At 44.9% G+C, this 15,955-nt stretch overlaps 2 protein-coding genes across 3 annotated transcripts in view; one reads left to right on the forward strand and one right to left on the reverse strand.

Annotated features, from left to right (window-relative positions):
• The window catches only part of LOC311352630 (MAU2 chromatid cohesion factor homolog), an 8,447-nt gene extending 1,719 nt beyond the window's left edge, over nucleotides 1–6,728 (reverse strand). Inside the window, exons 1-16 of the mRNA XM_084472414.1 lie at nucleotides 6,480–6,728; nucleotides 6,063–6,146; nucleotides 5,701–5,796; nucleotides 5,502–5,596; nucleotides 4,968–4,995; nucleotides 4,580–4,735; nucleotides 3,254–3,400; nucleotides 3,060–3,150; nucleotides 2,678–2,781; nucleotides 2,388–2,465; nucleotides 1,953–2,018; nucleotides 1,777–1,860; nucleotides 1,175–1,224; nucleotides 832–909; nucleotides 556–667; nucleotides 39–129 (exon numbers count right to left, since the gene is read on the reverse strand). Of these exons, the coding sequence (XP_084328540.1) occupies nucleotides 39–129; nucleotides 556–667; nucleotides 832–909; nucleotides 1,175–1,224; nucleotides 1,777–1,860; nucleotides 1,953–2,018; nucleotides 2,388–2,465; nucleotides 2,678–2,781; nucleotides 3,060–3,150; nucleotides 3,254–3,400; nucleotides 4,580–4,735; nucleotides 4,968–4,995; nucleotides 5,502–5,596; nucleotides 5,701–5,796; nucleotides 6,063–6,146; nucleotides 6,480–6,713 (1,594 nt within the window). The 5' untranslated portion in view covers nucleotides 6,714–6,728. The remainder of the gene's footprint in view (nucleotides 1–38; nucleotides 130–555; nucleotides 668–831; nucleotides 910–1,174; nucleotides 1,225–1,776; nucleotides 1,861–1,952; nucleotides 2,019–2,387; nucleotides 2,466–2,677; nucleotides 2,782–3,059; nucleotides 3,151–3,253; nucleotides 3,401–4,579; nucleotides 4,736–4,967; nucleotides 4,996–5,501; nucleotides 5,597–5,700; nucleotides 5,797–6,062; nucleotides 6,147–6,479) is intronic.
• LOC311352632 (mitochondrial coenzyme A transporter SLC25A42-like) lies at nucleotides 4,587–13,465 on the forward strand. 2 transcript variants are annotated; one of them, XM_084472416.1, is made up of 8 exons: nucleotides 4,587–4,688; nucleotides 7,683–7,830; nucleotides 8,245–8,344; nucleotides 9,195–9,220; nucleotides 9,935–10,101; nucleotides 10,758–10,874; nucleotides 11,337–11,488; nucleotides 12,029–13,465. In XM_084472416.1, exons 2-8 carry the CDS (start codon nucleotides 7,747–7,749, stop codon nucleotides 12,358–12,360), a joined length of 978 nt encoding a protein of 325 aa, XP_084328542.1. In that variant the 5' UTR covers nucleotides 4,587–4,688; nucleotides 7,683–7,746; the 3' UTR covers nucleotides 12,361–13,465. The 2 variants fall into 2 exon arrangements, with proteins under 2 accessions (XP_084328542.1, XP_084328541.1); XM_084472415.1 differs by lacking the exon at nucleotides 4,587–4,688 and adding an exon at nucleotides 7,094–7,352.
• Nucleotides 13,466–15,955: the final 2,490 nt, after the last annotated feature.

Consider the following 15,955-nt stretch of genomic DNA (forward strand, 5'->3'; position numbering starts at 1 on the left):
CACACCCACACCAGCAGTGTGTTGTGCTGTTGATGTACCTTTGAGCAGTGCTGAAGACCACAGCTGGACAGACATGTCTGGGATCTTGCTGGCCAGCTGCATGGCTGGTACCACCATGTTGTTGCTCTCCTGGGGACCAGAGGACATGTCTCATTAGAACATGACATAATCAGATGAACAGTAACAGGTGAGATGTATATTGTATGTTCCCCCATAACCAAATCTAGAATCCACCAAGGTTATTAATACAAATGCATTACCTGGGAGAAATATCTTGAACCTTCTTGGAGAGCCACTTTCCACCAAAACGTGAACTTATCACAAACTAGCACTACTGATTAGGATGTTATTTTTGGACAAGCCAACAGGTCTTCCTGCTTCTATATGTAACTTTCTTGTACCGATTTAGTAACTATTACATCAGTTATCAAAACATCATACAAACCGAGAAGAAATAAAAAAACGGAGTAGTCAAAGTATTCACAGGCACTAGTCAACCTCCAATGGAGGTTGGAGTAGAGTCATATCGGGGGCGGTGAGGTGTTGCAGTCTTACTCTGTGGTTTTGCAGGACGTAGAAGATGTGGCCGAGCAGAACGAGAGAGCAAGCCGTCAGTCTGTTCAGGTCCTCTGCGTTAGACATCTTCAGGGTCTCTCTCAGGAAACGTCTGCCACAAGAGAGAACATTGAAGGCTGGCTATGAGAATACAGCTTCTAAGACACATGCATGCACCAATGGGGGTGGGGGAGGGTTTCAATGTAAGAGGACTGCATGAGTTGTTCTGTGAGTTGTTCTGTGGCTGTGTAGAAATGCTGCGAGGGGTTTTCCTACTTGGCTTCATTATAACGCCCCTGGAAGAAGGACAGGAGTCCCCTGATGTAAAAGGCAGCAGCTCGGAGGCAGTGGGAGCTGAAGGAACAAGATAACAACGGTATCAAGGTAATGGCGATAACATGTTTGGTTTTTACGACCCCTAATTTACCTCTGCTTGATTATAACTTGAGAAGCTTCTCCAATTTAACTGCTTGCCAAAAGTCGGAATAAATCGATAGGCAAATGACACAAATCTGTTATTTGTTGTAGTGCTTATTTACTGTGATTAAACTGTGAAAAAGCAAAGGGAGGAAATGTTGAACAAGAACTTATTTTGGTAAAATGGCACGTTTCCTTTTACCTGACAGGGAAGTTGAGGTCCGGATTGATTCTCTCAAGGAGACTGTACAGCTGAAAGAACAACAGAACGTTTTATTCTCAGGAAATGTCCAGTAACTGTTGAATCAATGAAAAAAAACCTGTGCCTATTATTTAATTGGTGCGTTAGCCTAAAGTATACCAATATTTATGGAACTGAATACATTTTGGTTGCAAAAGGGGAGGAATGGAAAGTTGTGCGATGATGTATGATAATTTAAAAAAAGCAGGGGAAGAATAGGGGAAGATAGGGGAAGACTAAATACACCACAATATATTATAGCAACATAAAAGTATATAACATAATCGAGAGATGTAATTAGGTTGATCAGTATATTGCACTCAATACATCAACCAGGTTTGGTCATGTCTGTAAACGTGAGGCTCAATGAGGACCTCTGTTGGCTGGTTACAGAAATTGTTTGTGTCTTGCTATGCAAGTAAATGGGTTAAGAAATCGTAATTCTAACTATATATTTGAAGGTACACAAATCCATTACTGTACAGAATATATTCATTGCAAACATGATTCAATAAATTTGACACACACACACGTTATTAAGCAACAATAAACAATAAACAAACCTCCTGGTGTCTGTTCCCCTCCCTAATGTAGACACTGGCCAGGTTAGTTACGATAAAAGTCCAAAGTTCCTGGTGTGACGTGAGCTGGAATGCAAGACAGAATGTTTGGCTCATACTACACACAGTTTATGCAGTACATTCAGGAGAAGAGCGGCCCCATTTCTCTGTGCACTTACCTGTAAAGCTGTGGTAAACTGGGCCTCAGCATTGTCCATACAGTTCACCGAGATACAGTAAAGGCCCTAACAAACAAAAACGTTTGGAAGAAATTAGTCAAATGTAGGCAGTGTGAACCTGTTTCTCTGCATATGGATGATAGACATGTCATGACATATTATACTATATACATCCAAAGAAGGATGGTTATGTTTTCAAAGCACCTTCGTCAGTATAACCTGTTTTATGAAAAGGACTTTACGGTCCTTATCAATTGGATCGACTACCAATTTTATCCAATACTGTTCAATTAAGACAGCACAGTTTCTTCTGTGGCATTGTAGCCTGTGATACGTTTAATGCCTTATGACGATGAAGAAGCCCCTTTAAAAACAGACCTTGCCTGCCCTTCTATTGCAGAGTTAGTGGAGGGAATGTAATAAAAATGTACAAACCAATAGTGTATGCAGCTGAGCAGCGTGGTTGGTGAATAACCTGGGGGACTGCTGGCACAACTGACAGACTTGAGAGATCTGGAAAGACAGGGGTTGCACAGTCAATATCAACACCCACATGCTGCTCTTCATTTAGAAACACATCACATAGTTCTCTTCTAAGATGAGGTCCAAGGTACAACGAGTTCGCCCAGGGTTCAATGAGCTCCTAACTTCCTTGATAGCTCTCCAGTATCAGACGCTTGTGTGTGAAAGGTAAACGAAACGAGAAAGAGACAGCATCACTGTACCTCTTGTAAGGCAGTGGCCTTGTGGCCGGTGACCAGTCGACACATGATGATGTGCTCCAGCAGGATGACCTGGAAGGTGGAGAGTATCGGGCTGCTGTCTAGCACTGGGAGAAGATGAACACAGTGGGTAAGGGGTATCAGCGAGGGTAACATGAACACAGTGGGTAAGGGGTCTCAGCGAGGGTAACATGAACACAGTGGGTAAGGGGTCTCAGCGAGGGTAACATGAACACAGTGGGTAAGGGGTCTCAGCGAGGGTAACATGAACACAGTGGGTAAGGGGTCTCAGCGTGGGGAAACTTGAAGAAGCGCCAAGACACTGCGGCACTGTAATACATGGCAAACACAGTGAAATCAGGGAAATCACTGGACTGTCGCTCACTTTTTAGTTTCTCCAGCTGCATCAGAGCCTTGTCTGTGTACTTCTGGGCCTTTTCCAGATAGCCTGCCTGCATAGAGTGCATGACCGTCACCTGCAAAATGAGATTGAAGTTTTATCAAACACTGGAAAATAAAAGCAATCTCTTTATATACAAGACCTATATTATTCTTTTTGAAAGGAGGCGAATGGCTTACCAGGTACACGAGGACACACATGTGCTCCTTGGGTAGCCAATGAAAGAGGTCCGCTGGGTTGTTAGGAAGGATTTCGTCATCGTGGAGTGTAGAGATGGTTTGGATGCATTGCTGCAATTGCTTCAAACATGGCTTCACACTCTTCACCTGACAGATTTATAAAATATATTCATTATAATAGATTTTTTTAAATAAAATGAGATCACATTAAACACAAAATATGTTGAATCATGAACAAGGAACGAGGAATGATAATGAATGATTATAGGACGGTATATAGCTCAGAATTAGACTATTTGCCTTTGAGTATTGATGAGCAGTATTGGCCAACACTTACATTGCAGCAAACCAATGTGTGAGCCCATCAGTCAGAATATCATGTTATTACCACACTTTTAAAACAGACTTATAGGCAAAGGATATCCCACTTATTATATAATAGATTTAACAGTCAATTTCAAATACAATGAATTTGGTTAATCATACGAGACCAATTCTGTCCCGTCCATCTAATTAAGCAATAGATCACGACAGGCTGTGGTATCTATCTATTGCTTTTATAAAACGGTTACGTAAGTATGGCGAAATGAAAGACACCCTCAATTTTGAAAAAGCGAGAAAGTCTGAAAATATATTTTTTTAATGAATACAAAAAAGTAGTCCCTCCTGACTGCCTGCAAAGTGTACGACGGTTGCTATGCAACACACTGTAGCGTCCTTCAGAGAAAAGGCTAGGCTAGAGACAGTAGCTTGGTTTGCCGGCAATTTAGCCTACTAACGAGTTCACTCACCGTGTGCCTATTGCTTTACAACATTTCCACCCTCTCCAGCAATCAACATATTTTTAGGCTTCAATGAACAATGCTATTGCTTTTATATATAAATAAACAACAGTTCAAGTTAGGTGCGGAGTGATACTGAACTATGTAAACTGAACGGGCGTCATAGCTGTGTGTATACGCTCAATATACAACAGTTGGGAACCAATCAGATCGCTTGATTTAAGCCATCCGTTTTATAATATATGATGGATAATGATATTCTGAATGATGTGTGTCCTGGCACTTAATGTACATACTTATTGCATGTTGTACGTCCTTGTACTTAAAAATAGTACTTAGCATCGTGCAGCATCTTACCCTAACTATCTTTGTTGTATAAAGGGAATGGGTTACATTCTTAGCATCCTTACTGTACTGACAGCGACATATTGTTTCCTTTTCCATGTACTTATGTACAAATTAAATGTACATATCGTGAGTCGCTGTGGATAAAAGCGTCTGCTAAATGCCCTCAATGTTAATGTTAATGTAATGCATCTCTCACCTGTCCGGCGTCCAGGTAGTGCGTCACCTGCAGGATGAGGAAGAACACCCTGAGAGACTCCTTCTGGATGGGGTTTCCCTGCCAGTTCTCCACGATGGTCCCACACAGTGTGAGCAGAGGGTGCACCTCACTCAGCTTCTTCTCCATCAGCATCAGCTGTAACACACACACACACACACACACACACACACACACACACACACACACACACACACACACACACACACACACACACACACACACACACACACACACACACACACACACACACACACACACCTTATATATGACATAACTGCAAGAGACAAGTAAACAATTGTTTGTATAACATTGCAATTTAGCAATAGAAGTTTTGGAGAAGCTTATTGAATATTATCGGATCACTTACCATTCCTTTGCTTAAGGTAAACAATGCCCTGTTGAAAAGAAATACATAGCAAATTAGTGTTTTTTTCCAATTACAATCAAGTGCAATCACTGCCTAAACACATTGGGATTTACATAGTGGTTATCAATGCAGGTACATTTATATCAAACTATCCACTTTCAAAGGAAAGCTGGAGCCCTGTGTCGCAGCTTCTAGACAAACATTTCTAAAAAGCTAAGACAGGATAATCTGGATGATGTGGGGCCAAGTAATTCCATGCAAAAGATTGATATTTTCCTAATCTCTTGCCTATTTAAAAAGGTCTGCCTTGTGAAAAGTGCAGTCACAGTCTCAACACATTACCTAAGCAACCACTCAGCATATTTAACAGGCACGCATTCTAAAAGGAATGTTTGTAAATCGTCACAGCGAATAGACCAGATACAATTCAGAATGACAAAATTTGGAGTTTGATATCAAAGTAACATACCCTATTAATGCATTTGCTGGGACAGCACGGTAAACAATTTTAATTATCAAATTAAATCAACGCACCTTGTGTATTCTGAGCCTACCACTCTGGCATACTCCGCTCCAACTCCCAACAGATCACAGGCAGACACCAGGTCCTTCTCCAGGGTGTGGAGTTGCTGATGGAATCACATGGTTCATCGTGTAAGAGCCTCATATGTTATTTTGAATTAGTGCAGAGTTACTTGGGCATTGCCAAGCCTTCATATATTTCGGTACATACTGCCAATTGGAACAGAAGTCTGCAGTGCCAGTATGGAGTTTGTTGAGATATCTGAATAGCCTTTCGCAGGAGGGGCTTCGCGGAATCCACCAAATTCTGAAGAAGAAAAAATAGTTCATAATCAATCGCACATCATGGTATTCACAAGAAATATTTCATGTTGGAACTTGAATCCTTCTATTTCAATAGAAAGTTTTTGTATGGAAGGTATCGTAGTTTATTATTTTTCCTGTATGCAACGTATATACGTTGCATACAGGAAAATAATGAACTACGATACCTTCCATACAAAAACTGTTACTGGGAGGAAGACAAACATTTACAAAACAGATTTCCTCAGAGTGATTAACCTGTACACTAACCTGTTGGCAGTATATCTCGGACAAAATACTTGCAGCCTCAAATTTGACATCTTCAAACTGAGGGACCTGTTGAGCTATATACCACTTCAAAACAAAGCATGCAACAACAAATTAGTCACGTCATATTTTCCACAAAATAAACAATACAAAATGTATACATGTATGTAACTTGCCCTTAAGGTTTACGGTCTCATAAAATGATGATACATGCATTTGCAACGCGGCGCATACTTCCGGCTCTGCTGGTTAGTTTTTGGGATGCGTTCGCGTCATTTATCGAAACATAACCCTTTATCGCTGTCGATACATCCTGTATTTATTGACTTATTGAATCATTGAATATGCATTAAGATGAGGCCCGTGCCCAGCCCCTCTCCCGCTACAACACCGCTCTTTCCTGGAGCCACTCTCCCTCACCGCTTTCTCGAGGTGGTCCTTGGCCAGCTCGATGTTCTTCGTGTGATGGTAGAGGACCGAGCCGAGCTGGAGGTGCGTCCGGGCCTCGATCCTTTGCGGAGGTTCAAACTGGAACACGGCTTGCAGGCAGTGAACACATAGTCGGATTTTAGGGGGACTCGAAGTTCGGAAATGCTCAGCAAAACCGAGCAGGGCGAGGTACCAGGGTTCTGGGGCCTCTACATTAGACGCCATTTTCCCGACAACAACAACAAGTTTTCAGCTCTACGGAGAGCTTCCGTGGATGCCAGATTGGCAGAAGAAAAGTGTACGCAGCCGCGGGGCTATTAACGTCTGCATACACTATACATTTTTTAATTAAAAAAAACAATGCGTTTTGTAAGCTGTGTTTGAACGTAATACGTTTCTTCACTGGAACAACTATAAAAATCAGCAGCTAAACAAATAAAACAAAATTGGATGCATTGCAAGGTGACAGTGACCACATATAGACAGGTTTTTAATTATCTACTACCTGGCAACCCATCCGTGTTAGTAGCCTCGCGAGACTACACCAGCGAGAGTTTGTCCTGGGTATTGTAGTCCAAAATAGAAGATACATGCCCACAAACCTCCCATAGCCTAAACAATCTCATTTGCAAAAGCCACCAGAAACTTCATGCGAAAATCTTGGTTCAGACAATCTTAAAATAGACACCTGTCGTCGTCTCGACAGCTGTCGTGTTCATTCTCCGTCCAAACGTCAACATTGGGTCGGTGTAGGACTGCAGCGCCATCCAGCAAACAACAAATGCGTGCAAAAGGAATTGAGCTCCATGTCTACTGACAAGTTGACGACCAGACGATTGTATACATTTGTTTAAGAAACCAAAGGTAAATAAATAAATTAAACTTGACGATAATCTCTAACCGGATTGTAAATCCGATTTTTAATCACAGATTGGGAATCAAAACATTGCTGTTTCTTATGCTGTTTATTTTATTTTAGACACATTTACAAAAGACTAACCCTATTATCTATCGACATTAAACAGCTTAAATAACTCAATGTAAAAATATCGTCCTGTATCCTTTTTTATTTTCTTTATTGCAACCTGATTGTTTACCTTGCGGTATGATGCCTTCAGCCTTAAATATCGTTGTTTATTTCCTTAAAATGATATAACGTTTAAATTGTGCACTATTCCATTATATCTCATATAGTGTTTGGCTGCTGGCGGTCTGCGGAGTGACTGCGTGGTTGCCTGGTAAACAATCAAGGGCATACATGGCCCACCGTGTTCAGGACCACCCGGGAATACCCGTAGCCCAGGCCACAGTACTGACCCTGACGCCCTCTGCTCAAACCAACGTGAGTGTTGACAAGGATGTGTAAGGGGATCCACTGATAGCCACAGCCTATGGGGGAACTGCCTGGACAATTGTTCGATTTTATTTCGTACAATCGTTTTTTGCATTACATCCTTCGTTTTCATTTTGAATATTCATTTTTTTCATGCAGGCTTTGTGTACTCAACAAATCAATAGTAATTAGTTGTGCATCCATTTGTTTATCACAGTGCCTGCCTGCTAAAGTTCCTCATTCATTGGTGGTTTGGATTATTTTTCTTGTGCATATTTAATAATAAAGTCTAGTCCTAATATGTTGCTTTTACATATTGGACTAAGCTTTTTATGGCAAGGCAATGTGACCTAAATGAATCCCTGTAAGTGTAATAATGCTTCTTGTGTCTTGTGTTGCGTGTTTGAAAACTGATCTCTGCAGAGATGGACTGTGCTGGACTCCCTCGTCTGTGGGGCTGTTGCTGGGGCTGTTGCCAAAACAGCCATCGCGCCTTTGGATCGCACCAAGATCATCTTTCAAGGCAAGAAGAAAAACAGACTAAATTATGATTAGATATATAATTTTCTAATGTTGCCATCATAATAACCTCAAATGCATTGTATATATAATATGCATTATATTTGATATATCTTTCTTGATAATCGCATCACAACTCTGTATGTGTATGTAAATGGGTGTTGTTCTTTTTTTTCAAATTCTATATTTCACTTGTTCCCACAACTAAATAGTACCCAGTAAATACGACTGTAGTATTATTTTATTGCTAAAGACGTGTTTTCTGTCTCGTGTGTAGCAGCTATGAGTCAGGGCTATCCACTGTCTATTATTGTCCAGAGAAACCCAGCACAGCACAGAGCACAGTCCCACAACCTCTCTATTGTGATGCACAGCTTTGACTGGAGTGCAATGGAGGCATGCTACATACAAAGGTGTTTTATTTCCTCGGTCTCACCCCCCTTTAACAAACAAGTGAATAACAACAACAACAACAACAAACAAAACAAAAGTGTTGGAGGTGTTGGTAAAGCTTCTTAAGTCTACACTGGAGTGAGGAGTTAAGTTCTGACCACCGAGGCATCAGGACAGCCCTGACCTGTTTGGTTGCATTAGCAACGTAACAGAGATTATATGAGTCATTAGGTCGTAAAACTGGCTGGATGTGGTCGTTTAGTGTATTTTGACAGAATAAAACTCAAACAACCAGATCATTATGTGAGCCTTATCCTTTAAGTGTCGGCCTAATCTGTCTGCATCTGTTTGAGTCTGGTTATGCCTGTTACCAAATGTTAATCTTCTTAGTCGATGTTTAGCCTGCCAAGGACTTAATTTAACTCTCTCTCTCACTCTCACTCTCTCTCGGCTTGTTGCAGTGTCCTCAAACAGATTCTCAGCTAAGGTGAGCTTTCATTTCTCCTCAACCTGTTAAAACATACATTCTGCAATTTCACTCTAAGGGTTAGTAAGGGTTAGTAAGGGTTAGTAAGGGTTAGTAAGTTGGTAAGTTGTTCAATGGTACGTTCTTCACGGGCCTCACGCTCTCCCTACCCTGAACAGTGTTCACTGCTTTACCCCCATTTTCAAATTAAGAATTTGACATGTGCATTATTACATAAGACTATACACTTCATTTTGTAGTAGAAGTGTGTGTCTGTGTTTGTTTGTGTGTATGTGTGTGGTTGTGTGTGTGTGTGTGTGTGTGTGTGTGTGTGTGTGTGTGTGTGTGTGTGTATGTGTTCATTTGTGTGTGTGTGTGTGTGTGTGTGTGTGTGTGTGTGTGTGTGTGTGTGTGTGTGTGCGTGTGTGGTTGTGTATGTGTTCATTTGTGTGTGTGTGTGTGTGTGTGTGTGTGTGTGTGTGTGTGTGTGTGTGTGTGTGTGTGTGTGTGTGTGTGTGTGTGTGTGTGGTTGTGTATGTGTTCATGTGTGTGTGTGTGTGTGTGTGTGTGGTTGTGTATGTGTTCATTTGTGTGTGTGTGTGTGTGTGTGTGTGTATGTGTGTGTATGTGTTTGTTTGTGTGTATGTGTGTGGTTGTGTATGTGTTCATTTGTGTGTGTGTGTGTGTGTGTGTGTATGGTTGTGTATGTATTAATTTGTGTGTGTGTGTTGGCAGGAGGCCCTCCGTCTGCTGTACTGTACGTACCTGAAGGACGGCTTCGTCAGCCTGTGGAGGGGGAACTCTGCCACCATGGTGCGGGTCATCCCGTACGCCGCCATCCAGTTCTGCTCCCACGACCATTACAAGCGCATACTGGGAGCCCACTACGGCTTCCAGGGGAAGTATGTGCTGCAAAACCACTGTTAAATCCACATGTTTAGTGTGTGTGTGTGTGTGTGTGTGTGTGTGTGTGTGTGTGTGTGTGTGCGTGTGCGTGTGTGTGTGTGTGGCTGTACATGAGTCGGTGGGTGTTTGCTTTAATGAGCTTGCAGTTTTGATAGTCTCTACTGTTTTCGGGGTAGTTTAGTAGTTCAAGTAGGACTAGTTAAATAGAGTCAGATATGTTGGTATAAATACTGTAGCAGATACTCCTGCCACAGATGCTGGCAGGGTAGATGAAGTAGAAAACCGGTTTACTGCAGAGTTAAAAGAACGTTACAAGCAGATGTGTCAATCTATACGGACGTGTCTGAGCCTCCTCGAGTGTGTGTGTGTGTGGTGACGGCCGGTTTAACCTGTGGGCCTCGATGACATTCAGTCTGAATTAGGCCGACCGCGCCCACGCCACAAACACCCCACTGTAAAGGTCACCTAGAACACTCACACATTCACATTCAGGGCGTTTAGCAGACGCTGCTATCCAAAGCAGACCTACAATAACCAATAACACAACACAGAGGGGTCCTGTAAACATACCTAACGATATATACCTCATATGTCATTCATAATATTCTGTTGACTGTTCCCCCCCCCCCCCCCCCCACACACACACACACAGAGCTCTGCCTCCCCTCCCCCGCTTCCTGGCCGGCTCCCTGGCTGGAACCACCGCCACTATGCTCACCTACCCGCTGGACATGGTGCGGGCCAGGATGGCCGTCACGGCCAGAGAAATGTACGTATTCACATCCCAGAATATACGTCCCAGAATACCCTGGGGGGCTCTCTGGGCCAAAGGTCTCAACTAGTGCTGAGTGTTATCTGTGTGGGGGGGGGGGGGGGGTTACCTTGAGCTGTTTGGCGGCATGTGGCTCAGGAGGTTCCTCCTAGCTGAGTGTCGTGGTGTCCCTGAGCGAGACGCCCTCACCCTGACCTCTCCTGACCAGCTGGCTGTCGCCCTGCGTGGTTGACTCCACCGTCAGTGTGTGAATGTGTGTATGAATGGGTGAATGTCAATATTAGGCAATAGGCAGTATTGTAAAGCGCTTTGAGTGGCCCCTGGTTAGAAAAGCGCTGTATGAATGCAGTCCATTGACCGTTGACGTGGGGTGTATATGACCCACGTCGATGGCAGGCTAACATCGCTTAATCTCAACGAGACGGAAACGGTTCAATTCATTTGAGTTCCACCCAACAGGTATTGCAACATCCTGCACGTGTTCGTGCGGATCTCCCAGGAGGAGGGCCTGAGGACGCTCTACCGCGGCTTCACCCCCACCCTCCTGGGGGTCATCCCCTACGCGGGCATCACCTTCTTCACCTACGAGAGCCTGAAGAAGCTGCACACAGGTACCACAGCCGCCCACCGCCGGCTGTTGTGGTTGTTGTCGTTTTCCTCTGTGTTTCCAAATGAATCGTTTTACCCATGCCTCTTAGCATGTGAAGCAACTTTAACATACTATTTCACAGCAATTGTCAGGCCTTTATTATCCTATCCTAAATGATCAACCTTTTCTTGTCCAACACAAACTCTGTAGTCTAAAACAAGGGTTGTGCCGGAAGAACTATATATCGGGCAATATGAGAACGTATTTCCAAATAGTTCCTTTTCTTGGTGATTGACAGAGATAAAGTATCTTGCATTGCGATTTACATTAAGGGTATTCAGCAGACGCTTTTATCTAAAGCGACTTACAATAAGTACAATAAGTATAAGTTAGTAATACGCTTTTGTCAGAAGAAGGAGAAACAACACTATATCTCCTCCGTCGCTACAGTAAGGCTGTTCATAGGACCGAGTGCCAAGCCCTTACAGTCACTAGGTGAACCCCCTCCCCCCCCTGTACACAACGAAGCCACCTGACCCAAACGCCCCCTCTGACCCTCCAGAGAAGACGACGCGCGCCCAGCCGTACCCCCACGAGCGGCTGGCGTTCGGGGCGTGCGCGGGCATGATCGGCCAGTCGGCGTCCTACCCGCTGGACGTGGTGCGCCGGCGCATGCAGACGGCCGGGGTCACCGGCGGCGCCTGCAGCTACGGCACCCTGCTGGGCACCGTGCGCCACATCGTCGCCACGGAGGGCGTGGCCCGCGGCCTCTACAAGGGGCTGAGCATGAACTGGGTCAAGGGCCCCATCGCCGTCGGCGTGAGCTTCAGCACGTTCGACCTCGCCCACGACATGCTGAGCAAGTTTCGTCGGGCCGGGTACTTCCCCCACTGAACCAGCAGGGGGCAGCAGAGTTTTCCTGAATTCGCCCTACCGCATGCATGCCACATGCATGGCAAAGCAACTGTGTGGCAGCTCACCGCAGGCTGGTGGCGATGCGCACTCTTATTTCAATCCACCAATGGGTAGTGTGAGTGCAAGGGGGCGGGGTCCAGAGTTGGTTGTACACGCACGCGCGCTCACGCAATGCACATAGGGCTTCTAATAAGGCTTAGGAAAACACACAAAGTTGATGCCCTTCAAAGGCCATTGTGTGGTGAAAACCAATTCATAGTGGCAACACGATGTTAATGGTTAGCAAGGCTGCTTTTAAGAGCCATGCTTTTTTTTTTACTAGTAAGTCATACATGGATCCTGTTTGTTTATTTAGACTCCTTTTATCTTTGTGTGTGTGTGTGTGTGTGTGTGTCTGCATGTGTGTGTGTGTGTGTCTGCGTGTTTGTGTGTTTTAATAGTTTGAGTCATATAATTTGTAATTTAATGTTTTTTGTTTTGTTTTTAATTAAGATTTTATGTGCTAAACACAAGTGTGTACGTATTGCCTTGTACAATTTGAGCATATGGATCAAACTAATCATCATTTAAGCTTCAGTTGTTGCACACTATATACTGAAGAGCAAACATTTCTTTGAACGGTGGAAATCTAGACTGGTGTGACCACACCCCCTTTTGATTCCTGGGACACAGTGGAATGTTTTGTTGGTGGGTGATTGTGGCAGCAGGCCTGTACAGTTTCCCTGCCAAGTGTTAAGCACTGAAGGCAGACTTTCAGTACTTTCTATGCCATTAGCCCTGGAGGCAGTGTAGGCTGAAATGGAAAGGGCCGTAACAATTCTAGCCAAGAGATTATTGGGAAAATGTGCAAAATGTGACTTATATTCTAACCTCTTCTTCTTATTGTCATGATTATGTTGGGGACATATCTTAGTCTGCCCTTATCTCTCTATGTTTCAGTGTATTGAAATAGTCATTATTCATCCATTCGTTGTCATCCCACTTGGATGACTGCAATATTCTAAATCTGTATATATATTGAAATGCTCTGATGTTTTAAGGAAAAATCCCTCCTTGCACTAATAAAGATGTTTTATCACTCTAAGCAGTTCATTATTTCCTCCACTAGAGAGAGCAATGGGCCAATCAATGCTGGTAGTGGAGGCCTACACATTATTAGAAATTTGATATCGTTTGAAAAACATTTTTTTTAAATGGCCAGTAGATGGCAGCATTGAGCAGCTGCCGTTGAGCTCTATGGAACACGGACCGTTATGAAGTTTAGTCAGGGCATTGATCACCCTATGACCTGAACTTGACCTTTACTCACCGCCACTGATTTTGGTCCATCTTATTGGCTTCGCCTGTGCGGATGTGGTTGTGGTTCTGTGTACGGTATAATGTGTTAACCTTTTTATGTGGAATACATATGCTTACCAATGTTTATTGTTTAGTGCTAAAATAGATTTAATATAAACACACGGCTTGTAGGACTGACAAGTCACTCCTATCCCAACTGTACACACAATTACAATTACACCATAAAGCAGGGCAAATATAAAACACACACATACACCCACGCACGCAAAGTCAAACGGAAGCTTTTAGCAAATGAGCCAATCGATTTGTACCCGCGCGCTGGAGGGTGCGGGCCGGCTTTTATTCCTGCGTGTCATGTGGGCGACTGCGCACGAGCAGTGAGGCTGAGCGGGAGGTGACTGTGTACCATCTGTAGCCCCCGTGGCGGTGACAGGACCCCCCCCCCCCTCGCCCCCTCACGTCCCCCCCCCCCCCCCCCACCGCTTCCCACCCTGTCATCTCCCATCTCACGGGGGCATGTGAGCGAGGCTGGTCCGTGAACCCGCCTCCGCCAAAAACAAGAGGGACCCTGCCTCCTGTTTCCCACTCTGTCCCCCTTCCTTCTTTACCTCCCCCATCCCTCCCCCATCTCCCCCCCCATCCCATCCCTCCACCCTGCCACCTTGACCTTGACTATGAATTGTGGGACACCAGCGTGCCACCCTACGGCGAGCGGCCACCCGGCTTGGCAGTGCGACAAGCGAAGACAATGCTGCTGCTGGGTGCGCGCAAGCGTGATGGGGAAGGGCGGGGCCGCGGGAGGGAGAGGGTGGGGGTGGGGGTGGGGGTGGGGGTGGTGGCAGCGCTGGTGCTGGTGTCGGCGGTGGTGGTTGTGGTGGTGTTGGCGGTGGAGGTGGGGGGGGGGGGGGGGGGGGGGGGGGGGCGGTGAAACGATGCCTCTTGCAAGCGTGGTTGCCATAGGTAACCTGGATCCGTGCCAAGAGAGGAGAGTGACGCATTTGCATGTATTCAAATCTTGCATGAATAATTTACACAAATGAGTAGCCTCTGCTGGAACACACACACACACACACACACATACACACACACACACACAGCAGTCAATACTGTTTCAGACGTGCACGTGCACACACACGTGCACACGCACGCACCCACACACACACACACTCACACACACACACATACACACACACACACACAAGCACGCGCACAGACACACGCACAAACACGCACAAACACACACTTGCTTTTTTCTTTCACGTCTTTCACGCCAACTCACTGGATGCAATTATGCGAACAAACAAGAAAGCCTTTGCAGACACACACACACACACACACACACACACACAGCGAGGCTGTGTGGGAAAGGTGAGAAGGTGATGCTGCTGCTGTGAGAGGAAACGCAGTGCGAGGGTGAAGAGGCCCGCTAAACGGCAGCACGTGTATTCATGCGTTGTGTACTCCGCCCCTCCCAGGTGTGCTTCACTCAGTGAGAAGACGCCGCTTTTAAAGCGCAACGATTATTAATAATAATTCATAATCGACTTTCGGTGTGAATCATGCAGCCCTTAACATCGTTAAGGGGGGAATATACGACGCACATCAAAATATTTAAACTATCTTCTGGCACGGGAAAAGCCTCATCAGCTCTCTGTGGCTGCTGCGTCAGCCCACCGGCCCTCTCCCCTCCCAGCCGCCCGTAGTTTGAAGAGCCGTTTCCATAAACGCTGCACCCTTTAAAATAACCTGAGGGACATTATGGCTAACATAAACAGCCCTGTTACGTTAGCCTGTAAACATGGCCCCTGAAAAGAGGAGAAAGCAGACAAATAAAATTGGACAATTGTGACGATAAATCTCTGTGAGTTGCGGCGATCCTTTGCATGCGTGCATGCACGGCATGCTGATATTTACTAGAGCTGGGTATGTCATCCCGTGTCCTACTCACATCCTCTGAGCTCCCTCTCCCTCTTAAACACTCTCTCTCTCCTCTCTCTCTCTCTCTCTCTCTCTCTGGCTCTCCTTCTCTCCCACTACCTCTCTCTCTCATGGCATAGTCTTGTTAATTTTATAAGATCCAGCATATTGCCACTTATCGGCTGGCAGTGCAGTAAAAGCTCTGGGGTCAGAGCATTACGGAGCTGCTGGGCCCTGCTCTTCCATTAGAGGGAGTGTTCAGGCTATACTGAGCTTCACTCAATCAAATAGGGGCTCCAAGTGGCTGCTGCTAGTGCACACGAAGGGACACATGCGCACACTCACATGCACACGCGCA

Source organism: Micromesistius poutassou, assembly GCF_964030765.1.
Source record: "Micromesistius poutassou genome assembly, chromosome: 9".
Taxonomy (NCBI): Eukaryota; Metazoa; Chordata; class Actinopteri; order Gadiformes; family Gadidae; genus Micromesistius; species Micromesistius poutassou.

Coding starts and splice junctions, on each gene's coding strand:
- LOC311352632 (XM_084472416.1), top strand. CDS start 7,747: ATGGCCCACCGTGTTCAGGACCACCCGGGAATACCCGTAGCCCAGGCC. Junction 9,221..9,934: donor CAAACAGATTCTCAGCTAAG/GTGAGCTTTCAT, acceptor GTGTGTTGGCAG/GAGGCCCTCCGTCTGCTGTA. Junction 10,102..10,757: donor CACTACGGCTTCCAGGGGAA/GTATGTGCTGCA, acceptor ACACACACACAG/AGCTCTGCCTCCCCTCCCCC.